Source organism: Rhipicephalus microplus, chromosome 1 (genome assembly GCF_043290135.1).
Source record: "Rhipicephalus microplus isolate Deutch F79 chromosome 1, USDA_Rmic, whole genome shotgun sequence".
In the NCBI taxonomy this organism is placed as follows: domain Eukaryota; kingdom Metazoa; phylum Arthropoda; class Arachnida; order Ixodida; family Ixodidae; genus Rhipicephalus; species Rhipicephalus microplus.
The window spans coordinates 206,026,289-206,054,283 of NC_134700.1; the positions used below are offsets into that span (position 1 = coordinate 206,026,289).

The 27,995-nt window shown below is 47.2% G+C and overlaps 2 protein-coding genes across 2 annotated transcripts in view; one reads left to right on the forward strand and one right to left on the reverse strand.

Moving 5' to 3' along the window:
* The window catches only part of LOC119159775 (pyroglutamyl-peptidase 1), a 106,184-nt gene that overhangs the window by 42,809 nt on the left and 35,380 nt on the right, over positions 1-27,995 (forward strand). The window lies entirely within an intron of this gene.
* The window catches only part of LOC119159774 (motile sperm domain-containing protein 2), a 46,124-nt gene continuing 21,704 nt past the window's right edge, over positions 3,576-27,995 (reverse strand). Inside the window, exons 2-8 of the mRNA XM_037412624.2 lie at positions 11,730-11,876; positions 9,820-9,906; positions 8,702-8,856; positions 7,888-7,948; positions 6,700-6,738; positions 5,155-5,279; positions 3,576-4,188 (exon numbers count right to left, since the gene is read on the reverse strand). Of these exons, the coding sequence (XP_037268521.2) occupies positions 4,102-4,188; positions 5,155-5,279; positions 6,700-6,738; positions 7,888-7,948; positions 8,702-8,856; positions 9,820-9,906; positions 11,730-11,876 (701 nt within the window). The 3' untranslated portion in view covers positions 3,576-4,101. The remainder of the gene's footprint in view (positions 4,189-5,154; positions 5,280-6,699; positions 6,739-7,887; positions 7,949-8,701; positions 8,857-9,819; positions 9,907-11,729; positions 11,877-27,995) is intronic.

Genomic DNA, 27,995 nt, shown 5'->3' on the forward strand with positions numbered 1-27,995 from the left:
ATGGCGTTGTCGATCGAGAGAATCGTCTGAACGAGGCAGTGGGTAAACGTCCTTTTTCGTAACCTGATTTAGCTTGCGGTAATCAATGCAGAAACGTAAAGTGCCATCTTTTTTCTTCACCAATGCTACCGGTGATGCCCAAGGACTTTTTGACGGCTGAATAACGTCATCCTGAAGCATCTTTCGCACCTGACTTTCTATGGCCTCACGTTCCCGTTGAGCTACTCGGTATGGGTTCTGCAATATGGGTCTGGCCGTTTCATCCGTAATTATGCGATGTTTCGTCAACGGCGTTTGGAGAACTCTGGACGCCGAAGAAAAACAGTCCTGAAACTCATTAATAAGTTAAGCATTGCTTCTGCGGGGGCAGTAAACTTAGACTAACGTCGACGCATAGAGGGGCTGACCCGGTGACATCGGCTTTCTCCACAGCTTAAGCAGCCTGCAACCTCAATGAGCTCCTCAACGTACGCGACTGCCATACCTCTTGCAAGATGTTGTCGCTCAGTACCGAAGTTCGTAATCAGAACGTGCGTGTGTCCGCAATTGAGGCTTACGACGGCTCTTGCAACAAATAGGCCATGGCTGAATAGCAATGCTGGAATTTGTTCTGCGATGTGGTCGAAGTTGCCTGGGTGATCGCATGTTACAGCTACGAGAGCACTTGAACGGGGTGGAAGGGTCACGTGATCTTCGAAGACGCGCCGATGTTTACGCCGCTGGTCGTTACATCTCATATCTGAAGCTTGATCTGGGGCCATCAAAAATGTAGCTGACCTGTCATGGAATGTTTACGACGGCGCCGTATTCACAAAGGAAGTCCATCCCCAAGATCAGGTCTTTGCAGCACTCGCACAAAATCACGAACGTGGCAACGAAAGCTGAATCACCGATACTAATTCTGGCAGTGCACTTTCCAGTCTGCGTCATATCAGTTGGCCCCGTCAATGACGTTTTAACTTTTTTTAAGCCAATCGGCAAGCTTTCTGCTCATGATAGAGAAATCTGTGCCAGTGTCTATTAGCACTGTCACAGGGCGTCCGTCTATGTAAACAGCTATAGGTCGGCGCTTACGATTTCCTGTGAGGTCGGCGGCGTTCCATCGTTCGTCGTATCGTACTGGTACTGGAGGTATTGCAGCATCTCGACGTTAACAGCAAGGCTCTATTCGCACACGAAAACAAAGCGCAAATGCAGAGGCGCAACGTCGTCTTCCTCGAAAAACGCCAGAGACTGCCGCTCGTAATGGTGCTTCTTCCTCCTTTGAGCTTACGGCTGATAACCGTGACAATATATATGACATGGTCAGCGTGGCTTCACCGCCGGGCCTTTCTGTCTGGTGCAAGCCATGCGTTTGTCTTCCCTACACGGAGACACCAGTCCGAACATGCCCGGACGATGCTTTCCCCTTGCGTCACGCTAGCGAACGTCACGGAGCTCGGCATTGGCCGCCAGTGATGGCCCCCTCTCCCATTAGCTCGGTTTAGCTGGGCTAGCTCAGATAGAGCAGGAGGTCGACCTCAGGGTTGTGGGTTCGGGTCCCGTGTTTGGCGCCAGCTATGTGGAGAGGGGTTTGCTCAAGAAGCTTACTCTGTGAAGTGACCGGGAAAGGACGCGATATTCTCCACTTACATAATCCCCATCTGCCAGACCCCTTTACAGTTCAATGAAGGTAATTTTGTGCTTTCGTTTTGTGTGTGACTCCGCTACGCACATTCCTTTTGTTTTTTGTTTGCTTACGCATGGCTTGCACTAACGTCATGAAAGCGGCTTGTCGGAGTACCAAGAGATCACATTGAAGCAGGCTGAGCGCCACCTGATTGGGCTGCCTTGACGTCATCAAAGCCGCCGTTTTGGAGTAGCATATGGAGTTCGTAAATTTTTTCATTCTTCTCTTAATGCAGCTCCTTACATCCTCCCCCCGACATACATTTCACACCGCACAAGCCATCCACTTCAGGTGTCCCGTTATCGTAACAGAACTGCCACTTTTTCCGCTTCTTTTTTTCCCCGCACCGTCAAGGATTGGAACGACCTTCCCTGCTCCATTGCTTCAACCACCTGCCCATCATCCTTTGCGACAAATGTTACAAATCACCTGTGCTGCGAAAATGAACGTGTTCCAATGTTCTCTTTTCCTGTGTATCCACCCCTTATGCAATACCCCCCAGTGGAGTCCTTAAGAAAATAAAGATGAATGAATGAATGAATGAATGAATGAATGAATGAATGAATGAATGTATGAATGAATGAATGAGCGTTAAAAATGGTCGTCCGTGACGTCACGCGCAAAAGGGCCGAGGCTGAAGGAGGAAGTTTTACAAAATAGAGTTTTATTGACATAGTCTGTACAACTGTATACAGAATATAATTAAAGAAAAAAAAGAAATGTGATGCGACCCGTGTACATACATTAAGAAGATTCACCTATATATTTACAGCATTGTGGAGCTGCGCACACATTCCCACAGTCACAATCTGGGACAATTTAAATAACTTTCGAACATCGTCACACCCAGAAGGATAATATTGTGCTACATGTATACAACAACTTCTATGCTATACAGAAACTCCCGCGCGCAGTTATACTGCGTATGAACAGATTCAGTGGCACGATAAATTTAGTTTAAAGTTTTCGCTTAGTGTATATTCTTCTCTCTTGTCAGTGTCTATTTTCATGCACAGTTGTACTGAAATATGCAACAACTTCTTGGTATAAATAAGCTTGGTGAGCCTGTTTTTTTGTTTTTTAAGAACCGAGCACGCCGCCAATAATAGGTACAAATCAAAATTGTAATGACAAACAGAGGAGGAAAAAAACAAGGTATGAAATGCCTGTTTTTGAGTCTCACCAAAGCTACAAAGCAGCACATTTTCCTTTGAAACATAACGGACATCTGTTCCTCAGCACACGGGGCAGTCAATTTAGAGATTGCTGAACCACACAGTCGTTCATGTCACATTTGATCGGTTCATAAAATCGATGATAAGTGATAAGTCTATTAACGGTCATTCAATTGTGACAGATATCAGTTTTATGGCCCTAACAAACCATATTCTCTCTGGTCACTGCTGTCAATATCGCTCAAGCACACCACACGTTACAAAAAAGTACCGCACTTACACAACATCGTGTACTCAGCTTTATCGACTAGCTAAAATATCAAAGCATGCCGTCCTTTAGCTTTTGAAATGATCGAGAACGATGAATGTATGGATATGTATGAAGAAAAAAAAAGTACTACTGTATATGTAGCGATTGTCAGCGTAGTTCCCGACCACGGAAACAACTTTGTATTTCTGTTCAGCCGCGATGGTGCAAGCATTTTGTTGTTTTTGTCAAATATGTAGATACATCGCTCGTCTTCCACTACTGATCAGAGACAGCTAAGCGAACAGCGGCTACCTGGAGTCCCGTTCAAATTCTAGCAGAACAGCAGAACATGCAACTTTGCTAAGACGTCAAAGAAGTTTAAAAAATATATATATATGACGCAGGCTTTATTGTTGTCGAAGCGAAATGGTGGCGAATCAAAACACTTCGAAACGAAAAAACAATTCTCTACGCAGAGGAAAGCAATGTCACTTTCTTACACGTGTTTAACGTAACATCTAACGTAACTAACGTTTCCTACACGCGTATACCCTTTTCACAGGTTACAAAACGAAACGTGTCTTACAAAAATAACGGGGATACGTGCTGTTCTTCGGATAGTTCAGTCGATACGAGGTATAAAGTCATTTCGCGAGCTCAACCGTCAGATACCTTCCGTGTGACACAGGTGGCTCAACTTCAAAGCTGTGTTCCCTGCAGCTATCGGTGCTGGCTGCCTTCGACGCTTAACGCATTCGTTGTCAATTCACGACACGCTGTCGAATGGCCATCTCGATAGTTATTTTTAGATTCAAGACGGCTGCTGTGCACATCTGTCGCTGCCGCAAAGCGCTGTCGTTACAGAGTTTGACGATGTCCAGGACAGTTGAAGCGTCGTTTGGCATCGGTCGTTGCGGATGGTTGCTAGAGAAGACTCGGAACTATCACAGTCTCTCCGCGGTAAGGTCAACGTTGACATTCGATGAACTCCTTGTGACGGAAAGTGTTCACGATATGGCCACCTTGGGATGCGGGCATCGTGGACACCGGTCGCCGAGGGGGTTGCCCTTTTGGTACTCATACACGTACGTGTCCTGCGCAAGGTAAACAGAGACAGAATGTAGACGAAAGCAGATGACCGTCCATTTCTGTGCACCTTAAACGCGTGACCTGGCACGCGTGTGACTGTCTTCGGGTGATGATATTTATTTCCTTAAAAGTATGTTCAGGATGGAGCTACACAGACATGGCTGATCTCAAGCATTTTTTTTTTGCGAGGCACCCCATTCTGTCACTATGTGTTAATTTAAACATATAGGTCCATGAAATAAAAACTCTATCTTAGAATCGGTGTTCAGATTTCAGTCATCTTGAAGATCGATATGTTTCTCGAAACCTGACGTCGGATACCCTTCAGAATGGCACGCATATAATTAAGACGTATAGGAAAGGTCGTCTTTTCTGCTGACCCGCAGGTCGCGCGATCGAATCCCAGCTTCGGCGGCTGCATTTCCGATGGAAGCGGAAATACTGTAGGCCCGTGTGCTCATATTTGGGCGCACGTTAAAGAACCCCAGGTGGTCGAAATTTCCGGAGCCCTCCACTATACGGCGTCTATCATAATCATATGATGGTTTTGGAACGTTAAACCCCACATATCAATCAATCAAAAGTCGTCTTTCAGCGTTAGACGACTTTTCGATCAAGCTCTCACCTTTCCCTCACAAGCCCCCCCTTCACCTTCGTCACTATCCTGGCTCATGGCTCGTGGCGGTAGCCAGGTAGGTGAGGTAAGTTCCATATACTTGGTGTGGGCAAAATATAAACTTCGTAAACGCAGTTAGCTGAGATTTTCAACGTCTCCAGTGTATAATAGCACAAGAGCCAACAATAAGTGACCGATGCATAGCACGGGTCATTAATTCCTTCCAAACCGTGGCTGCTATGAGCGCCTCAATCCAATGGGGTGGTGATTTCTGTGTCCTTGCGTCGCAGCTCCTTGTCTGTCTGCTGCATGACCTGCATGGTGCGCGTCCGTATCGTCTACACGGCATACGTACCTCTCCTCCCATGTACTTTGGCAGGTTCCTCTTGTCGACGTATTGCAGCAGGCTTTCCTTGCTGGTGAATATCACCCGCTGCAGCCCCTCGGACGGAAGCATGGCCTTCACGATCTTCCACACGGCTGTAACAACAGAAAAGAAGTGTTGCTCGTCCGCATCTTAGATTTTTTGCGTAAAGAAGAGATGGAGCTAAGGAATACGACGTCGGATTAGCTTAAAGCACACCTGGCTTTGTATTTGTACCATATATATGCGGAGTCAGAGATCGCGACTAGGGTCTTAGTCGGGAATTTTTTTTTCGTGGAAAGTGGTGTTCAATTCACCCCTTCTGCGTGTTTGTGCGTGCATTTGTATTCATGTATGCATGTACACATGCAAATGTGAAAAAAAATGGGAGCTTAGCCTGACGAAAAAAAAAAATGCGAGGCAAAATAGGTTGCGTTATTGTACGTTGCGAATCAACACGCGCACAAATGCCGTATCTGTATAGTGAGATTCTGCCCAGAAATATTTTTTTTATTTTTCTTTAAGGTTGGCGTTTTGATAGGGAGAAATCAAGGATTCCAGATACGAAGTTTAGAAGCTTCGCGTATTCGAACTTTTTTGTTCTTCACGTGCGTCCACATTTCATTTGTAGTCACGCAAAGATTTCTTTTTACTCAACCAGGTAACGGAAGGCACTGACCGCTGGCGTTGCGCGCACACAATTGCTATTCACCGTTTTCTGAGGCGCGCATTTCGAGGAGGTCAATCGGTGTGGTTGGCCATCTATGCCACAATTGGCCGGATGCTACGATTCTGGTTGACCCCCCTGACTATGTCTCTCAATTCTCTTTATCGGGTGCGGTGGGTGGGGAAACGGATCGGTGGGTGGCATTTCCACCACCGCCCACCGTGGGCAGAACCTTGATGACTCCGAAATAAGGAATCGCACCCATCGTCCTTCGCAGGAGGACCGCATGGCTACATGCATTCAGTTACTAGGGACCCACGGCAGGTTAAAATAAAAAAATTTGAAAATAAAACACCAAACGGGGTGGCACAAGTGCAACGTCAGTGATGGGTGGCTGCTAAGAAAAATTGTGCCACCCGTGCCACTTTCCTTCCGTATACAGCACACAGTGTATAATAATATAGATCTCTCCGCCCGCAGTCGCCTTTGTCCTGCTCAATTCGAGTGTGGCTGCGCTCATACCGAGGTCGTAATCTTTGCGCTCGACTTGACAGCGTGTTTCGTTTTAAGGACGGGACGAAAGTGACTACTTCGTGGGGGCATTGCTCAAGCGTGACTCGAAATTGTGAAAACTTGCTGGGAAAATGAACGAGCATCCTTGTTGTTGCCGGATAATCCTCCTCTTCTTTTTTTTGTCTCCTTTTTGGTTTGTAAGCACACGTGTAACTCGGCGTTAAGGAAACAAAAGCTATGCCCAGACGTTTCATTTTTTTTTCTTTTTTTTTCTTTCCTGTCTTATCTCAGCTCACCTACGTGTAAACAATAGAGTGCGTTGATTAGGAACAAAGTTAAGTCAGGAGCACACTTACCGTTAAGAATCCATGGCATATTGTGCACGATGATGTATCCTGAAAAAAACAGATAAGAAACAACACTAAGAAACTTAATCGTAAAGACGTGTGCGAGCTTCCGTGTTCAATTAATGTAGCACGTTGAATTAAAACGCACTCTTTCAAAAGCTGGGCTGCACACATCCCCCACCTTCACTTGTCCTTGCTTAAGGTACAATCTCAATGGCTGTAACTTCTTATAAACCACTATTTAATATACTGGTATAGGGAGCAAATAAATAGTCAGATAAATAAACAAGTTTGTGAAGTTTTCAGCACTAATTTGCTTTACATCCTTCGTACGTATAATATGAAACTTCAGGCGCCCTCCTACAACATGGCGCTTCTCTTTGAAATTCTATCCGCCTATTCGTCACATATCTGCTAGTGGTCTGCTGCTTACTTCGTCGGTAATATAACAAAATTTTTCTATTTAGTCATCACAGTTCCACGTGAGCTGAATTAATTTGTCAATCGGCCTATAATAGAGTAAGTCTGATAACAGATTGTGATCAACTTTCAAACAGAGCACAATCAGCTTATCGCACCAAGGCAACGAGTTGCGTCACACCGTAACACATGCATCCTGATAACCTTCAAACAGTGTGTGTGTGTGCTTTGAACCTTACGTTCTGTTTGTAAACTCAATGAGTTTGCTTCGCATTCGGTCTTGAAGCAGCGGGGTTATGTCACTCGTTATCTCTCTCGGCATCTCTTTTTTTTTTCTATCTCTTTCTCTCGTTTGTTTTTTAAACTCATAAACTATCCTCGACTATCTGACGCGACCAGGTCGTATACGGGAAGAAACCGTACAATACACGTATGCGCTGAACACCACAGGAAAGGTGTGGTGCAATTGTGTTTCAAGAGGAAAACGAAGGGTGTATATGTGAGATCGTCGACCGCGGCGTGATAGAATAAATAGTCGCTCGGTGCCCTTCGACGACTGAGCTCTTTATCTAAGCGATCAATCGCCTTTCTGTTCGATCGGTGGCGAGACATGGCGGTGACGTCGAGTCAGGGCCGAGCGAGGAAGTGCTGTTGAACGGCTTGCCATCCGAGGTCACCATCGTTTATCTTGCTCTGTATGTATATTCAGATGAGAGCCATAGAGGTAACCGAAGAGTATAGGGGGCGTATTCCACACGAGGGGGGGGGGGGACTTACCTAATGCCCACGGGTACAGTTCCTTGAAGACTGTGACGACAAACTTGACGAGTTCCATATCCTGCGAGAGAACGTTCATTTTTTTTTTATTCGGACTCTAATCGGGCAAGAGAAAGGAAGGGAAGGACATATATGTCATGCGAGAAATGCTATCTCCAAGGCTATCGAGCCTACGCCAGGAAAGGTGGACGAAGGTTTGAAACATATCGCGTTTGACCAGAAGTAGGCTAAGTATGAAACGGAAGCGGGTAATCTGTTATCATGTGCCAGCTGTGCTGAATTATGCCAACATATGTGGTCAGGCAGAGGTAGCTGAGAGTTCAAGTACGAACCGGATGTAACTTCAAGAACAGGAGTTGACACCGGAATTAGAAGTTAAAATCAGAATTTTGTCTCTGGAGGTAACGCGATATGGACCGGAAGTGAAATGACGTCGGTCAAGTATGACCCAGAAGACCCTCAACGAAAATGATAGGTTGAGAAGAGAGGGAAATGCAAAGTGACGTTACGGAAGTCTGTAAAGTAAAACAGATACGAAGCTTAGCTGTCGTCTCCAATTTGACGTTATCTTGGCAACATTCCTCTCGCATTTGCGCTGGGCCGTGCTCCCGTCAAGAGCTGCTGAATGAGCTTTTGCCTCACCTGTCTTACTCCGCCCTCCCCTCGCACTATTATTTTACCACAGATCTTTTTTTTTTTACCGGCAGTGAGGCATACTGCATGACTTGTATCAATCGGATATTTGAACTTCTGATTACTTTTACAAGTTCAGTTCATACTTCGGCGCTATTATTATATAGGGAGTTACACGTACCACGTTGCTGACGCCTGCGTCGGTGCAGTCGAACACGACGGTCACCCTGAGCGCGTCGTTCTCGAAGAGGATCTTGTCCATGAAGAAGGCGAAGTACTTGCGCATCTCGTCCACCATCGAAGAGTCTTTGCGGTGGTTCTTCACGCGCAGGGTCACTGCGTTGGAGGGTCATGGTGATTATAATACCGTATATATGCGACAGTGCGACCGTGGTGCTGATATGTTACACTTTAACACTACCTAGAAGTATTTGGTATATGGCAGGTGAACGTGTTTTGCGAGTCTGTTAACGACCGCCATGGGTAAAAGCTTTCTCCTTAGCTTCAGCATGTGTCTTTCCGGTAGAACAAAAAATGCATCGCGCTGACATTGCAGCTGCCAAAATGGGGCTTCAGCAGATGATACGGGAAACGCTATATTTGTAAGAGTGACGCGCGTAACACTGCTTTTAGATAGCCACTTTGGCTCTTTTTAGCAGAGTCGTGTACCGACTCACTTTCGAAAAAGGCCAACTACTTTCGGCTACATCCAACTATACTTTCGGGATCCGCACGGATCCCCAAACCTCATTCTATTCCATTCCCAAATAAGATCTTTGCCTCAGACTTCACTACGTACGTTTTGCAACAATTGTAGCGACATTCTTCAGCAGTACGCAACATCCCAATATGCCGCCATATAGGTTCGTTGCTCTTAACAGGTATATGTGCGCAATGGAACACGCCTAATGGTCAAGTAAGACGCCTTTATAAGTGGGCTTGCTCGACATCAAGCGAGACCTATTTATTAGGATGCATGACATGATATGGCGTGTGAAAGATGGCGACAAAAAAAAAAGACAAGCGCAATCAACAAAACCCATGCCCTTGAAGATTGGGGAATGATTTGAAGTTATCCCTTATATCCAGTCTGTGCCTTATGTCTCATCTTTCACGCCTTATTAAATCTATACTGTCCGACCTAACCTTCTAACCCAAGTTCACTCACCTTTGGAATTAAGCAACGATTATAACGGAAACAAACACGTCTATAGGTGCTGCTGCTACCACATATTGCCATATGGACCCGGCTGCAGCGTCACCATATATACAGCACGGCTTGTCGATATAGACACTTACAGAGGTGGCTTCCGAACTTGTCAGTGTTGTATGGAACGAGTGTGCCCGCGCTGAAGAATTCGAGCGGGAAGTCTTCCTCCCTGGCATCTGAAATTGGACAAATGAGAGTATATTCTATACACGATTGCGTGAAAAATATTAGCGTCATGTTAAGAACAAGTTATGCGAGGAGTTTTAATTACTCTGATGTGTTTCCAAAGTGTCTTTCAGATGCCTTGCACAGACGCCGTCTCGGAAGCGGTATGAGGATTTTGCAGCGCATACGTTCGGCAGTATAGTGAAGAGTGTGTATGATTCCCCATAGACATCGCACGAAAATCGTATGCAAAGGCACATGTCCGAACGAGGTCCTCCGTAACATGTTTGTTATTTAGCACAGTTTTAATTCTAACGTACGACGTTATAGGGTCACGATTGCGTACCTTGTAGGGAGAGCCCTTGAGACAACGCATCCGAAGGCTAAGGCCGTTACTGGCCATGTGCGCAAAACACTTTTATCGTGAAAATTAGCTCTCGTAACTTGGTCGTAACAACCTTAATCGTGTGGCTAACGAAGAGCGTCACCATTCTCTCGCTTGCGCAGAACGCCTATTCTATAATTTGAATTTGTACGCGCGGTCTGGTGGCATGTACGCTATAACGCACTCCCTTATACAACAAACGTGTGTTGTCGCGAGTTTGTTCGGATGCAGTAGCTTCCTTGCTTTAAAAAAAATGCGCTAACGGGCAGTGCTAGAATATCATGTAACCAACTGGGGATTGGTTGAAAGCGCGTGTTTTGATTGGTATTTCTGTCCGCATGCGTCAATTACACTTAGGTTGATTTCAAATACCACGAAGTCTGATTACGTGTCCCATCTGTCCTGAACTGGTTGATTCTACCCATGGTAGATCTTGCGAAACGTTCGATGCGCGAAAGATAACTAAATGAACGGAGTGTGATGGAAAGCCCGGGTTGAGAGGGACGCATGTCTGCGTCCACGTCCCAAATATCGCGGGAAAATTCTCTGCGTGGCCCCACGCGTCCGTTGCCAAGATCCTTCATCGCCAGTCACCACTGTTGGTGCGTGACAACGCGCTTCTTTTATCGAACCGTTTCGCATAGTTTTCTTTCTGGCACACGTTGCGCTTTCTTCACTAACGGTGCACCGGTCTTCTGCTGACGATGTGCGTGTAAAACTGCGCAGAAGGCGATTAACTTTCATGCAGTTGTCCTCGTTGAGTCGCTGTTATTGTAAACGCGCGTAAAAATGGCATATCAATCCTACTTGAGATGGCTTTAGGGTAGGTGGGGAGCAATCGCTTCTAACACCCCCCCCCCCCCTCTGGATCCGCCACTGACTTCCCGCCTCATGTATGGTTGCGGTTTCTACTTACTTCCGGTCAACTCAGGCCGCCTGGCAGCTGCTTTATATATGCGCAATATCATACGCTCCACTTAAAGGATACTTAGTTGGATCCAGTAGAGCTAGATTGCTTTCTGACTAAACTGTTGGGCTAAAACTTGTGGGTTAGTAGGACACAGAAGCTGTGTTTTCACATATCGAAGGCCAGAGAAAGGGCGTCAAAAACGAAAGTCTCGAAGTTGCGTTGAAAATGTCTTTCTCGAAATCCTGCGACAACATGAATTTTAACAGCGAGTACCTGAAGGTATAAGTATCGCATATTAAATTTGATTTGTATTATTGCAGTGAACTTTGTTGCGATCTTTGCGATCTTTCATTGCGATCTTTCATGGCCTTAATATTTCACATCGAAGTATACAAAAACAAGATTTTACATCGGAAAATTGAGGCGCCCACATGTCGTAGCTAAAATAGTCTATGGCTATATCCTTGTGAGTGATCCGCATGCGGCGCTTCTGCATGATCATGCAGGATGCAAACACCCGCGGAGCGAGCATTACGTACCGTTGATGCCGGACTGTTTCCTCCATCGGAGCGAGTTCTTTGCCCATGTGAGTGCGGCCGGAATGTCGAGTTCTTTGTGACGCACGTAGCGTCGGCACAGGTCGTCGTTCTCGCGGATCCGCTGCACGTCCTTCGGGTGGTAGCACTCTGCACACGCGGAGAGGAGATGCGCTTGTTAAGTGCGGTTCAGTTGCAGCCGCGGAAAGCGCCTATACGGGCACTCAACCATACAATGCTCAAGGACGCTTATCCCGGTCGAAATGGACACGGGTAACACAATCGGGAGGAGACGACGTCAGGTGTTTCCATTTGCTTAAATCACGCTCCCCTGTGCGGACATTTTGTGCCACACGTTGCGGCTTATCCACGCTGAGCGCAGGCTCGTCAGAGTAACCACGCTGTATAGAGAGAGAGGACGGAAAGATATATTTCCGGCCATGGTTACCGCGTTGGGGCAGAAATGCTAGAAAACTTGAGTGCTCAGAAGAACCTCACATTTTAGGAATAATCGGTGTCTCCAACTGAGGCGTGTCTCATTTTTGTATAAAATCCCACCGTGGTGGTCTAGTGGCTAATCTATTCTGCTGACCCACAGGTCACGGTATGGAATCCCGGCGGCAGCGGCTGCGCTTTCGACGGAGGCGAGAATTCTCTAGGCCCGTGTGCTCAGATTTGGGTGCAAGTTAAAGAGCCCCAGATGGTAGAAATTTCCGAGGCCCTTCACTACGGCGTCTCTCATAATCATATGGTAGTTTCGGGACGTTAGACCCCACATATCAAACATTGCTGTATCAATTGTAGGACACCTGAGCAACCAGACGTTAATTTTAGTTGCGGGGGCACATCCTCTCGGCCAGGTGAGCTTTTATACGTCACTGTTTACGCCTATACAGAAAGCATGAAATAGGTATCTCGTGTCCGGTATTCCAGTGTACTCTGTAAGGCGTTAGTGTCACTGTCTACATATATTATACAATGCAGAATAGTTAGCGCTACACCGGGTTAACGTATACACTCGCAGAGGCACTCGTGAAGTTTTGTCTACACGCACTTTTTGAGTTCGATGGACGCTAACCACACGATTTTAGTTGCGAAATGTCCTCTTTGTACTAAATGAGTAGTCTTGCCGAACAAAATGATTAAAATGAAGGGAGATTCACGATTATGCCATTGTCAAAAATGTACAAGCAGTGAAGCAGCATACACTTGGCGTGGGACGATAATGATCGTGTTTCGTTTAGCTGTGCGTGACCAGGTTGTGTCCTCTCCTCCCTCCCTCCTCACATTTACGCCTCTCTGACGTCACGCTGACCGCCCTTCCGTTGTACAGTCAGCACAGTGAAAAACGCGACGTATTTTCAGAAGCTCAGTGGAATCTGAGAATCGTACAACGAAATGGCGCTCGTTGAAGTCGCATGTACATTCCCTATAGTATTCCGACAGTATTCCATATACTAGAAAAGATAACACGGGCAGAGAGTAAAGAGCATTCTTTACTCTCTGTCCTTGCCGTCTTTTCTATAGTTTTATGCGCCGTTACATATGTTGACAATGAACAAACTAGCCCTTCAAGCAACCATCCTTGACCATATTCCATGACGTTTGCGGACAAACAAAAGATCTCTGTATGGTGCATGCACTGCAATCAGCGCAGAGCGTTCCGCAAGAACCGGTGAGTCGAAACACACCCATTCATCACCCGCGATTTTCGGATCCTCAGATATCTGAGTAAAAATCGAAACTGTGTTGTGAGGGTGCACGCACATAATTATCAGGCAGTCGCAAACTGCCTCGCATAATCCCGGGCAGCTGGCACTTATTATATTTAGAACGAGGGCTCGCGCTCGCTTTCGGAGGTATATACGAAATCGTGTTAGTATAGTTCGTCGGGTCTTACGACGCAAACTCGAGCACGAAGGCCGTTCCATCGCACCCTCAACCTCGCTTGACCCCATGAACTGATGTATTGCTTAACGTGCTGTTTTTGTCTGCATAATGGACGATGGTCAACGCAACGACTGTGCATCAACTGAAAACAGGTTCCTTCTACGGTTATTCCGGGTTGCCATCATCACTTCGATTCCGTACGTGGACTCAGCAAGGGTTAAACGGGACAAACCGCTCTCAGTGCCAGCATTAGCAGCATCGTGTACACTGTTTTTGCATGGCTGCTGCAGAGCTGCTCGGAAGCCGGTTCTGGCGCGAGCGTCTGTGAAGCTGTCTACGACAGAGCTCTACACACGGAGGTGCGAGGACATGCGAGGGTACAGAAGACCTTGGCTGCAGACGCTGCCGAGTGATGGGTCTTGGCACTCCGTAAACAAATGTCACCCCGAGCTGCATGCTTTTCTTTTCTTTTCTTTTTTGCAGCAGCTGCTGTCGTTATGCAAAGTGGGCGGCGCTCGGTGACACCACTGACACGCGCATGCGCTCATCGTCGGGTTATGCGGCTTGCTCGGAGTGGCGACACGTAACAGGTATATGCGCGCACTCGTCGTCTTAGCGAGGTGGACACGTGACCGCTCCGCGGATGAAGTTACTTTCTTTGTCGTATACCCTTCTTCACCGACGTCTACAAGTCCGCGTGACCTTGAGTCAACGCAGGCAGAGTTGCCATCGCACCTTATGCGCGCCGCGCTAATGCCGTCTATAACTCGGCGTGTTGTGGCGTGGCACTTCTTTTTGACAGGGCTGTTTTAGTTGGGGCGGGGCGAACGAGACGACGCGCACTCTGAAGTGCGTCCAATGTGTTGTTTATTATATCATCGTTACGTGTGTACAGGTGAAAAGGTGGTGCGGACAACGAACGTCGCTGGAAACAACGTTGCGACGGTACTTCTTTCAGCGCAGAATTAACACAAATAGACATTTTTACTGTGCGCATGTGTGTGTGTGTGTGTGTGTGTGTGTGTGTGTGTGTGTGTGTGTGTGTGTGTGTGTGTGTGTGTGTGTGTGTGTGTGTGTGTTTTGTGTGCGATGGGATACGTATCATGTTCAGATCAAACCTGCCATCTTCTCTACGTGTTTTAACAACGTGACCTGTCTTCTGTCAGGCCAGCTCGCACTGCGCCATTTGACAAAGTAGGCTTGCCGAAACGTCCTCCAGCGACATTCATTTTTCTACGATGGACTTCTCTACGCTTTAAGCCGGCATATTATCCTCAACTCCTGTTTTTTTTAATTATAGTTTGAGAGAAGTAACCGATGTACAGTATTGGCACATCTGAATGACATCATCGCCTTCCTAAAGCTACGCCGTGTGGTTTGCGAGGCATATATATCCGCTTTCACTTCTCTCTAAGCCGGTATAGTTTTCTTCTCGACATAACATTGCCGCATCTCGCTCATCCTGTAGTCGGATACAATTTTAGAAGTTCGCGGCGTTGCCTCATCAAAGGCGGATGGATGCACGCCAGCCGGCGCCGATGGGCACGCTGACCGGAATGACGTCATGAGCCAGTGTACTCAGCGTTACTAGAATGTTGGGTCTGCTGGCGATCCCGCCTTCGGAGAACACTGATGAGATGAGCGGGACACTTTCTTTACCTGCTGCGCTTTGGCGCTCTGGGCGGGGCCCGTCCGGACTTCCTAAGTTGTAACCGACTACAGAGAAAAAGAAATAGAGGAGGCACGCTTTTTCTTGAGTATGCAGCAACACGGAATGATGAGCAAATATTCTCGGAAACAGAGAAATTCCAGACAGCATTTCAATGCAGCGCGTTTTCATTGCCTGGTGTAAGCACAGATTACGGAATCGGGCTGGCAGAGTTTGTCAGTGTACAAACCCCGTACGAGACGAGGGAGAGAGAGGAGTAAGGAAAGAAGTGAATGAAGAAACGCAAGGAAATTGATTGCGCACTTTGCGATGTCGAGTACCCTACACTTGGGGAAGGGGAAATTGGAAAGGTAAATGAGAAATGTTGGGAAGTTAACAACGGGCAAGTTAAGGTTAACGCCCAAAACACCCGCTAACGCTTGATAAGCATTTAAAGTGTAATTAAGTTATCTTACAAATATAAGTTACGGGTGGCCGAAAGTGGTGACATTATGTTGCAATTTTCAAAGTTAGTTTAAAATTGCTTTAACTATATATGAAGTTCCTCATTGTTAGAAGTTTCGAGGGCTGTGACCTTAGGTTATTCCACACTTCGATTTTGAATGCTACGCGGCTTGTCTCGTTACCACACTTGATGTCGGTACTAAAAACTTTAACTTATTTTAGTCATTTTCCTTTCATTTTTGGTTTTTATGCCGCTAGAAAAGCAGGATGCAATGTTTTAGTCAAAAGTAGTTGGAAAAATAGTGAGTAATCATTAGTTACTTGCTTTAAGCAATTTATTACATCACTCATTATAGCAAACAGTAACCTAATTAGCACAGCCTAATTAGCGCATCAAATTAATTCAATATCTGCTAGTATTGAGTTTTTTGGTTTATTCAGTCGTCTTTTTGTTCAGGATGACTCGAACACCGTGCGTGAATTACGCGGGTGATATTTTGTTCCGAAACTCGACGCCCGAGGACACGTAAGCATGGCATCTGGTGCCGGATGCCTTCGACGAAGCAGAGGAGGCAGAATCACGCGCCTTATTCGTTAGCGCGCAGCGCGTCAGCTCGCGTTTCCCGCTCGACGGGGGAGTTAGTCAGAGTCCCGTGATCGTCGCTTGCACGTGCAACGCGCAGAGCCAGCTGCTTACGCAGAAAAAAAAAACACCCCGCGCGCCACCTTAGAACTGTGACGACACTGAATGCCGTTACGCGTAAAAAACAAAAGCCAAGGAGGTGTCACACTTGGCATTCTCAAGGCATGATGCACGAGAGGGCTGTGCGTGGAGGGATGAATGCTCGAGGCACGTGGGTGGTCTGCTCGACAAAGTGTTGTATTAATTCTCTTGCATAAACCGCGAAGCTGTTTTTAGTCTCGAGGTTTCCGCGTCCTTTGATGGCGTAGCGCGGATCACGTGTTCACTGTAGTGGGAGTCAGCTTCCTGCATGCCATTGGCTTCGCGATACTGACAAGATACCCTCTTGCCATGCTGCTTTCTCCTTCCATCTATCTTCTATTATTCATCATATCTTCTTTACTTCCCCCTCGCCATCCCTAAAAGCGCTGAGCCGTGCCCCCTGGAGGGGCAACTCTCCTTTTTCACAACCTCTCTCTCTTTCTCGTTCTTACAGTTTGATTTTATCTGATCGCCATCAATTTCTCGCTTCCGTCATCACCCTCATTTTAGGGGCGAAGCAGCGTATGGCAGAGTTCAACCTGGTGGTGTGCGGCGTGACCACCGTTACTGAGCATGCGCAACAGCTGGCCCGAGCATTGTCAGGACACGCGCCAGTGCGTTCCCAGCTGTGTAAGGGGCTGGGCAGAGTCTCTCACAAATATTTGTGAGAAACTCTATGGCGCTGCGTAAGACGCCGTGGCCTCTCTCCCTTACGCTCTCTCAGCAATCACGTGATGGCGTCGGGGAATGAGCATGCGCGATAAACCAACGCGTTTATCCTAGTTGAAACGCGCTGGTACGCGCTAGCGTGTTCGGGACTACGTCAGTGGCTGTGGTCTCTTCCCCTTACACTCTCTCAGCAATCACCTGATGGCGTCGCAGAACGAGACTCTGAAGACGCGCGGTGAACCCACGTGGCGTGCTCCAACAAGAGTTCGAAACGAGTGACAGTAACAGAAACTATACAATGAATTCATAGTGTGCTCCACTTGCAAGGACGCGTTAACATCGGGCGAGGTGCCCGTGAGGAACGGAAATGTAGGCCGACCCATGCGCCGAGTAGCATGCTACTCATAGTTCCCTTCAGTAGGAGATTGTGTAATACTTTTTTAACTAGTGTACCAGCGGTATAAGACCGCTTCGGTGATTCAATGGTGCCGATGCGCGGCTGCTGATCCAACAATTGCGGGATCGATGCCGGCTGTGGCGGTCGCATTTTGCTGGGGTCGAGATGATAGGGGGCCTGTATTCTGCGTATTCAGTGCACGTTCAGAACACAAGGTGGTTGAAATTTTTTGAGCCATATCGCGGTTTTGGCCCGTAAAATTCCAACTTAATAATGTTATTTTAGCGAAACGCTCGCTATCACATCAGAAGTAAGCTTATTACGGACCAACCACTGGCACGCCTATGCATGCACGCGTACGCACGCGCCGTTAAAAGCGTCGTGTCGCGCCGGAGGAGGAAAATTATATCACGAGGTGGCGCGTTACATATACAATGTGCGTCGGACACAGCGTCGCCAGCAGCAGTCGATTGTCGCCGACATCCGCCTCTTCCATCCTTCGTCTCCACTTTTCGGCTGTCTGTCCTTTTCTGTTGCTTCTTTTCTCCGTTGCTTCGGAGCCGTTGTGCATGTCATCGGACACGACCCTGGGGTATTCCGCTTGAATAGATACTGCGCCGCATGACAAACGTATACGCAACAGAACGGTTGCTGCAGGCGCCTGCGTTCTGTCCTCTCATCTCTCCTCATTCATTTTGCGCTGTGCAAATATGTCGATACACGTACACGCAAAGTGCTTGCGCAACAAGCCGAGAGCTAGCACCGATGACGAAATCCAGGTTCCGAACAGGAACAGCACGAACAAAGAATATGACGCACACACACGGGCTGCTCGTGTGGCTCCTTTCAAGCTCGATTTCCTTCGACCGACATGTGTATACATCCAGGACGTCTGGTTGCGTGCACACGGAGCGGAAATGTGACGTGTGGCAAATCGGTTCAGCGTTTAGCAATGCAGTGCAGCGCGTTGGCGTGACAGAGACGATATGCCGGCTGCATCGATTATTATGTGGGGTTTAACGTCTCAAAACCACCGTATCAATACGAGAGACGCCGTAGTGAAGGACTCCAGGAATTTCTACCACCTGGGGTTCTTTAACGTGCACCCAAATCTGAGCACACGGGACTACAGCATTTTCGCCTCCATCGAATATACAGCCGCCGCAGCCGGGATTCAATCCCGCGACCTGCGTGTCAACAGCCGAGTACCTTAGCCACTAGACCACCGTGGTGGGGCATTCCTGTTGCATCGAGTGCTATAGCTTAGCTGAAGTCTCTTTTTGGTGTCTTGTGCCAAACCCATAGCCCCCCACCCCACCCCGATATTCAACTGGAGGACGTTGTTTTACCGAGGACAAATAAGAAGAATAAGATCGATCTTTTTCAAGGCATTCAAGAAGTGCCCCCCCCCCCCCTTAAAAAAAATTCTGGAGACGGGCCGGTCTTGTGTACAGGCTGCCGTGTAGGATATGTCGTAATGAGCCCTGTTAACTCAGGTTGAAAAGCCTACACCTTCAAGCCCAAACCACACGTACGCTGCCCGAGGCGCGAGCAGGAGCGCGTGAGCGCGCGTATACCCGGGCGCGACTCGCGAGGAATGGTTACTTCCAACTACACACGCCGGCGCGCGCCTTACCCCACAGCAGGCGGGAATAGGCGGGTGGCGCCTCGTTCTGAGCTGTTTATGAGCTTCGAGGTGATTTTTGTGGGCTTGACCACTCTCCGTAAGTCCACGTGGTGCCGGACAAAGCCATACCGCACCGCTGAGAACTGCCAGGCAAATATGAGTGCGTACACGAGTGCGCTGCACATCGCTGCTACGCGCACGATGCGTATAGTTCATGCCCCCGCCGGCAGGTACGCCGAATTCCGCCGAGACGTTATCAAGCCCAACGAGTGTTAAAACTATTCAGCACTGCAAAGCGTGGTCAGGCGATCACGAGAACACACTAGAGTGCATTGTGTGTATCGCTATACGATGTGCACAACTCGTCGTGCGAAATAGATCTAATCGGCGTCATGCAGTGATGTAACATGACGAAATACGTATAAATAGAGCTCGTAAATGAATGAATACATGCCTGCAAGTGTACTGGTCCTGTATGTAGGGATGTAAAGTATGCACAAAAGGGAAAGAAAAGGTAACTCAAATCGGTTCCTACACGCCGGCTAGGCCGATCACTTGAGTACAGCCACAGCGTCGTTGCGTATCTGCAGAGCTCCAAACGCGGCCAGCGTGGCTAGACGCATGCCGTGCCAAGGCCGATATCAGATCGCCGCAGACACTCGCGTACGCAGGGCGTTTAGGCGCGCTTACGACATCTGCGCATGCGCGGTCACCGGAGCGCGTATACCGCTTGGGCAGCGTGCGCAGAGCGTACGTGTGGCTCGGGCTATACGCGCTCCCTATTTTGCTTCAGTTATATATCCTAGACTTCTTTCTGTATGTCTTTCTCTTTTTTGTCCCCTAAAGATATTCTTCTATTTGTCTATTCCCGTGGAATGTGTCACGGTAACGCGCTGCTGCGTGTTTCGTTAATGTGAAACATATCGAATGAAAAGCCACTGTTGAAACGCGCGGTCATTTATTTTTCCTTGTATAATGTTATAGGTCTTGAGGATATTTACTGATTTCCGGACGGGTGCAGCTTAGGCATGTACAGACAGACAGACAGACAGACAGACAGACAGACAGATACATAGATAGACAGACAGACAGACAGACAGACAGACAGACAGACAGACAGACAGACAGACAGACAGACAGACAGATAGATAGACAGACAGACAGACAGACAGACAGATAGATAGATAGATAGATAGATAGATAGATAGATAGATAGATAGATAGATAGATAGATAGATAGATAGATAGATAGATAGATAGATAGATAGATAGATAGATAGATAGATAGATAGATAGATAGATAGATAGATCATATTCGACACACATCCACAACGACATTTCGAGAAATTTGCTATGTACGACTCGTGGGAAAGTTCACTATATGTTCTGACTGCGTGACGTGCAAAAAAAGCAACTTTTGCTTTCACGTTCCCTCCTTATGAAGTGCTTCCTGAAAGGCTTGCGCATGTGCCAACTCTCACTCCGAATTACCTCGAGAAGATTTTTTTTTAATGCGCAAAACTCTCGAAGTTATTTCAGGATTTGTATGGACGGGTGGGGGCGCTCATACAGCTGTACACGATTAAAAGGTCATGCGCTTTTCACGCAACTCTGCGTGTCAGCTGGACGCTCTTCGATGCTCTACTTCTACGTTGAGCCGACGTTGAAGCAAGCCAGATGCACAGACACGCAACACGAGATGGCCTAGGTTCCCCTTCGCAGATCGATCTCCTCTTTCTCGCGGGCACACAGCCGTGGCATTTCTCACCAACAGCTTGTAGCCGACGCGTTGTGTGCGTTATATAGCGAAGAAGAGAGGCAGGGCGTGCTCGCCAGCCCGAGAGACAAACACCCGAGATCGGTTGAGCGTGACCGCTGGCGTCTTGTTCGCGGTTCGAAGAAAAACAAAAACTGCCTCTGACGTCATTGCGCCTGTGGGGGCGTGTGCGCGTGAGACGGGCTCCGTATGGAAAAAGCTAGGCGGTTGCGCTGGACCTCTTGTTGCTCTTAAGCTCAGACTGTTTGTGGTTTGTGCCATTGCAATAATACGTGCGAATACCGCAGGCCTGAAGTGGAGTCGGAGAGGTTGCGGTGCTTGAGTATACAGTGCTGGACACTGTGTTGTAGATTGGTAATTCTGCTTATTCTTGTTGTCCATTTGTTAGAAAGCTGGGGAGTTTGTTGACTGAGACAACGTGAAGGTGCTATTGTTTTTTTTTTGAGGCATATAATTAGTAATGACGCCAACTCTTCAGGGGTGGCGCCACAGGGATGATGGGGAGAGCGTGGGGGAAACAAGGTGCCTCCCTTTAATGCCTGTCCCCCTTTGACCCCCTTAACGAAGACTCACATGTTCCGAGTTCCCCCTTTCCCGTGCTCCCCAGGTTGTAAAAGAGAATCTTGTAGCCGCCCCTGTTACTCTTTAACGTTATATAAGCATGTAGGTTTGGTTAGCCGTCAGTAATTATCGGTAAGAGAGAAGGAACAGTTAACATTCAAAGTGGATAAAAGTTATACAGTGTACGGACATTGGTAAAAAACTACGTGGGCTGAAACACACTTAATTATCGATGTCGAACGTGTTCTCAAGCGTAATTCAAGTGTGGTTTATGTTCTCTGTTTACGTAACGTTGCATAACTTTCAACTTTGTGACATACCTACACCATAAAGTGATGTTGGTCTGAAGATGAAGGCGTAAACATGTTGCTATGGTGAAATCAAAAATCAAGATGTGTGGGATGAGAGAATGTACTGATTGAATTGCTGCACAAACTTGAAGAAAAAAACAAGGGAGACAGGAAAGAGCGCAGTTTCCTGTCTCCCTTGTTTTTTTCTTCAAGTTTGTGCAGCAATTCAATTTTTCAAGTATGAACCAACTAGTCTGCAAAAAAGTATGTACTGATCTTTGTTTGTAGAATGAACGGTGCATTTCGACTGCCTTATTCATTTTTCGCGGATGCTACTGAGGCAACGTTGCACCGCTTCCTTCTATATAGCTGCATCGCAACAACGTCAGAGTAGACAGCTAGGCATTTTCGCGAAGGACTTTCCAGGTTACATTCTCAATGAGTAACCTGTTGTGCGCCGCAAGTTTGGCCCCTTTGTCCAGTATCGTTCGCCATGATTTCTTCACTGCCCGATGTATAGGCGCCGTCTCGGAATATCTAGAGAGCGGCCGCCCTTGACGAAGAGAGAGTTCCACACTTGTCAACGAAGCGAGGGCGAATGTAACATCCGTGTAGCTTCCTGTATCGATAATGCCAGCCATGTGCCAGGCATAAACTCACTCTCTTCGTTCGGCGAAGCGTCGGTTCAGCCTCCGTCCTGCCGTTAAGGGGAAAGCGTTGCCGTTGTACACGACGAAGCGAGAAGCCGGTCCGGCCGGGTGAGGTGTTACGACACAACGGCGCGCAACCGACGGCGGCAGAGGGCGCTGACCCTCGCGAGCATCTGCCGTTAATAAACGGCGTGCTCTCCAAGAAGCGCGTTCGCCGGGTTCGTTGCACGAGCCAACACAGGCGCGGCTGATCGATCCGGGAGGGCTTATTCTATTCCCTCAGCTGTTTCTTGATTGGATTGGATAAACTTTTATTTGGTCCTCCAAAACACAGATCACTGTGTTGCGGGCAGCTCCCACGTGGGGAATGAGATGTCAAGCTCCTCAGCCGCCTCGCAGGCTTGGTGGACAGCCCAGAGCTGATCTGCCAAGGACGAGCTGCGGATTGCCGCCTCCCATCTGGCAGAGGTGATGTTCGATAAATGAGCGAATTTGGTGCACTGCCAGAGCATGTGTTCTAATGAAGCTATTTCCCCACAATGTGGACAAAGATTACTTGGGTATAGGTCAGGGTACATGATGTGTAACATTTTCAAAGTAGGGTACATCCGCGTTTGCAAAAGCCTTAATGTAAGTGCTTGGGGCCGGGTTAGATTTTTGTGAGGTGGAGGGAAAATCCTTCTAGACAGGTAGAAATGTTTAGTGAGCTCGTTATATGTTGTAAGAATTTCCCGGTTATCCCCTTCACCAGTAAGCTGTTTCTTGGAGCTGCGAGCTAATATTAGACGAACACTGTCGCATCTGGGCCCGCAAATAGGAAACTCTCCGACGTGTACAACGAGCGATTCGCTGGCGTGGACGTTAACAACTTGATAGACAAATCGAGGAGCGATGGGTTAGCACTACAATTGCAGGTATCGAAAGGGTAAGCTGCAAAAGATAGGCCACCAGTGAGAAATTGTTAGCGCAGCTTCGTGTCTATATCCTTCGGGGGCATATTTAGCGCGATCTCTTGCAGCGGCGGCCGAGAGTTCTTGCACATCAATGGGCACGATAAGCACGAACTCTCGAAGGCTGCGCTGCCGGTGCAAGTCGAAAAACCGCGAAACGTTTAACTCTGTAATTTATTAGTTAATAGCCAGAGATAAGGCTTCAACTAAAACGGAGTATATCTATGACGCTTGCAGTCGAATTCTTTTACCTCAATCTTGAGTCAAACACGGTTTATACTGCAGGCCGAATTTACACTGCAGGTGAAATACACTGCAGGCGAAAAGGAGCGTATACGTAAAGGCGGTTAAATTCACTAATAAATATGCTTTCTGGGCTGTACATAGATGACGTGAATACGCAGTGAAGCATTGAAGATTCGCCAAAGCCAGAGCGCCTCGTCTCCCTAAGGATGAAACATACGGGAGCGGCGGCTGCGAGCGAATTGGTCTTATGTATATAGAAGAGTGTGCTCGTGGCACGCGGTTAGCAGCCACTGCAGGCAGCGGGCAGTTGCGGCCGGGCTAGCCGCAACCCGAAACCCACCAAGAGAGAGAGAATAAAATGAGGGAAAGGCAGGGAGGTTAACCAGATAATGGAGCATCCGGTTTGCTACCCTGCACTAGGGGAAGGGGAATGGGGAAGAAAGATTGGAAAGAAAGCGAAGAGGGAAATAGACGCGCGCGAAAAAAAAAAGGGGGGGGGAGCTGGGGTGCTACAGTCTATACAATAGGCCGCTGCCACGCAAAAAGTTCAGTAGGGCCTTCACTGATTTTCTGTGAGCACACAAATCATGTCTTCTTTCCAGCACTGATTGTTCAGACAAAGGTCTGTCGTCAAGGCGAGCTAACGTAGCAGCTAGTTGCCGTCTTTGAACGCTGTAATGAGGGCAGTGACAGAGAACGTGCTCTATAGTTTCATCGCTGCCGCAATGACCGCAAGCAGCACTGTCTTCCATGGAAACCCACCAAACTTTTTGAAACCCACCAAACTGTATACTATATAGAATGAGGCGCTTATCACGTTTGTGAACAAGACTTGATTTATTGATATGTGGGGTTTAACGTCCCAAAACCACCATTTGATTATGAGAGACGCCGTAGTGGAGGGCTCCGGAAATTTTGACCACCTGGGGTTCTTTAACGTGCACCCAAATCTGAGCACGCGGGCCTACGATATTTCCGCCTCCATCGGAAACGTAGCCGCCGCAGCCGAGATTTGATTCCGCGACCTGCGGGTCAGCAGCCGAGTACCTTAGCCACTATAGACCACCGCGGCGGGGCGTGAACAAGGCTAAGGACAACGATCTATACTTTCAGTACTTTATATATCTACGAAGCAGCCATGGCGTTCGCTCTCTGTGCGATTGTTTGAGTAGAAGATCTCAGTGATAAAATGCAGAATGCTTACTCTCCCCTGAAGTAACTTCCTGTCGACCTTATAGCCTAACACTATGTAGGCGCTTACAAAAGTTGTTTACACGTCCTTAAGAACAGGCGCCTGTTATCGAGAGTGAATGTAACATGGCCTCGGGTTTCGCTATATTTACACGCACTAAATAGAGCTCGTCGTATAAGCATATACCTGCATAACGTGGTCGCCGTGTGGTGGCGGGTGCTGATAGCGTGATTTCTCTTCGCTTTTCGCAAGGACGACAAGGACGTAAAAGTATAAAAAGCTTTCATCTGTACTCTGAAATGTAATTTATATGCGGTATGCGCGTTTTTTCAAATAGCCGCGAAATGTTAGACGCCATTGGTTTCGAAACACACGTCACACCTTGCAGGAGAGATAGAAAGAGAGGTTAACTCGGCACATAATTGGACGCCTAACCGAGCATTTGCATGGCGCAATAACGGATAAGGCTGTGGAGAAAAAAAGGCTGGTGAAAATCGTGACACGGGGACAGTTGGCGCAAACAAACAAAAAGACGAAGATGTGCTGTACTGGGTTATTACACGACCAACATTAAACGGTGGTTTTTGGTGTGCCTTGTTTCCGGAGTTTATTTTTCTTGAAATTCGTATGGTGTTTCTCGGAGTTTATTTCGTGGAGGAACTTTGACGTTTGTTCAAGTTTGCTTTTGTGAATTCTTTGAAATTCTAGGTTTAATTTTGCGTGGTTACCCGCCCTGGTGGTCTATAGTGGCTTTCGGCTGCTGACCCGCACGTCGCGGAATAGAATCCCGGCCGGGCCAGGAGACACCTCTCCTGCTTTCTTCTTTCTTTCTTTCTTTTCCTTACTTCTTTCTTTCTTTGTTTCTTTTTTTTTTCCTGTGTACTCGACTAAACAAGTCACAGGACAACTACGTAGTACGTGCAGCGCCGGTAAACCCATCAGCTTATCGCGCGTGCTTAGCCAGTCGTCTAGGATTAAGTGGTTGGGGTGCGTCACAAGACAGGGAAGCAAGAACCAGACTTTCTTGTCCCTATGACGTCAGAGGGCTTCGCTTGGAATGCTGAGAAGCTCAAGGCGCGTCTCTCGACCCCTCTTCCTCCTGTCTCTTGTAATTCATGTTCGTTTCTCTCCTGCGATCACTGCAACATTATGTATATGCTATTTTACGGTTGGGGTTTCAGTGCTGCCATGTTGGGCTGTTAACCATTGTTTTTTTTTGCATTTTGAACAACTAAACGAACAGTGTTAGGCTGGACGTTCACGCATGAAAATGGTTATATTCGTGCGTACGATGTTACGTGGCCTTATTAATTCAGGTCGCAATATACAAAAACAAGGAAGCGATGGCTTAGCGGGCCAAGATGGCGGTACCCACATGTCATCGAAAGGTCTATTCACTATTTATGAAATTATGAAACAGCTGACTTATCAGTTTGACGCTGTGTGCGTCAATTTGCAGTAAAAAATATCAGTCGAAACTATCTTTTGAAAACGTGTTGCATTGGTTTGTTTGTTTGTTTGTTTTTGTGCTCTCACGCTTACCATTCCGTTTTCTAGGGTTTCGAGGGCTTCGCCTTTCATTTGACGCAAAGAAACGACAACTTCGAATATTTATTTGAAAGGTAGGGCGTTCAAATACAGACATTAAAAAAACAAGTCAAACGCACTAAAAAGGACGACAGCTGACTGGACAGGCTCACAACGACATAAAAGAATGACTACTGCCTTTTAGAATGAGTACTTACCAATTATCTCGTGCCTCTGTTATTCTGAATATATTTGTTCTCGCAGTGCCCCTCAAGTCCGTGCTATTGCTTTATTTTTGTAACTTTTTGCACTCAACTATCCCAACTTTCGATTCTGTAGTGCTTTTTGCACTATTTTTGCGTGCCGTGAATATTGCTCTTCAACTGTCACGCGTTTTCCTCGATGCTCGCAAAGTCGGCACAAAACGTCAACACGTATGATATATTCCGAAAAGTTAATTCGAGCGCGAAAACTTGACACGATCACTCACACACGCACACACCCATGCATCAAACACACAGCGCTCACTTCCAACTGATTCATTCATAGCTCGAAGGCTTCAATATATACTGGACACATTGTGCGCACACACACCAAAGAAGGCCAACAGCATACATTATCAAAAACGTACAGCTAATCAATATCATAGGCTTAGAGCGATAATGTGTCCTGTATATATTGAAGCCTTCGAGCTATGAATGAATCAGTTGGAAGTGAGCGCTGTGTGTTTGATGCATGGGTGTGTGCGTGTGTGAGTGATCGTGTCAAGTTTTCGCGCTCGAATTAACTTTTCGGAATGCTCTACCAACTAGCCCAACAACAAGTTCTCTTAGAACGTATGATATATGATAGAGAAAAGGGAGGCTGGCGTCGTATAGCATGCGAGCCGGCAGCGGCTGCGTATGTATATACCCAACAGGCAGCTGCCTGGTGAAACAGGCTCAATCGCCCACTTGCTGAGCAATCGTGGCTCCGTTGTGGAAGGAGCCACCGGTCGTACGCGTTTTTTTTTTTTTTGGGGGGGGGGGGACGGTGTCCTGCTGCTCGGGGGTCCTTGGTCCGCTCGGCGGTTCGTCAGGACTCAACAACTGCGAAGGGCTCTCTACGAACAAAAACCATGCACTCTGCTTTTATTATTTTTATGAATCTTTTTTTTTCGATCACATTTCATCGCTCGATCACCATCTATGGGGAATACCGGTGCTAGATACCTGCATCTATTCGTGGAGATAAACACGATTAAGCTTCTCTGTCGAGGATGAACAAAATGAAGACAACTTTTTCCTCAGGTTCCCGATTCCTTATGCACATGGTACACAACATAATTAATTCCACGGACTGTCGTGTCAAAGAAATAATGAATGGTTGTCCTAAGTGTAGGGTAGTAAATATAACTCATTCTAAATTGAATTAAAAGTGAGCAAAAATGATCGCAGGTTGTGGTTTCGATAATCGGTAAGGGTGTTTTGTCGTTCATATTTATTTATTTCAGCTTGCGCGATAGTTACTGCAGTTACGTCATAAATATATTGCCGTTAAAATACAACAATTGATGGCCCCCCGTGCATTCCTTGACCTAATTGTGCGTCAGGGTCGTCGTACAGCGTTGAGGATGCTTCATTCAAAGTAACACCTATACAAGTTGACCCACTGTGA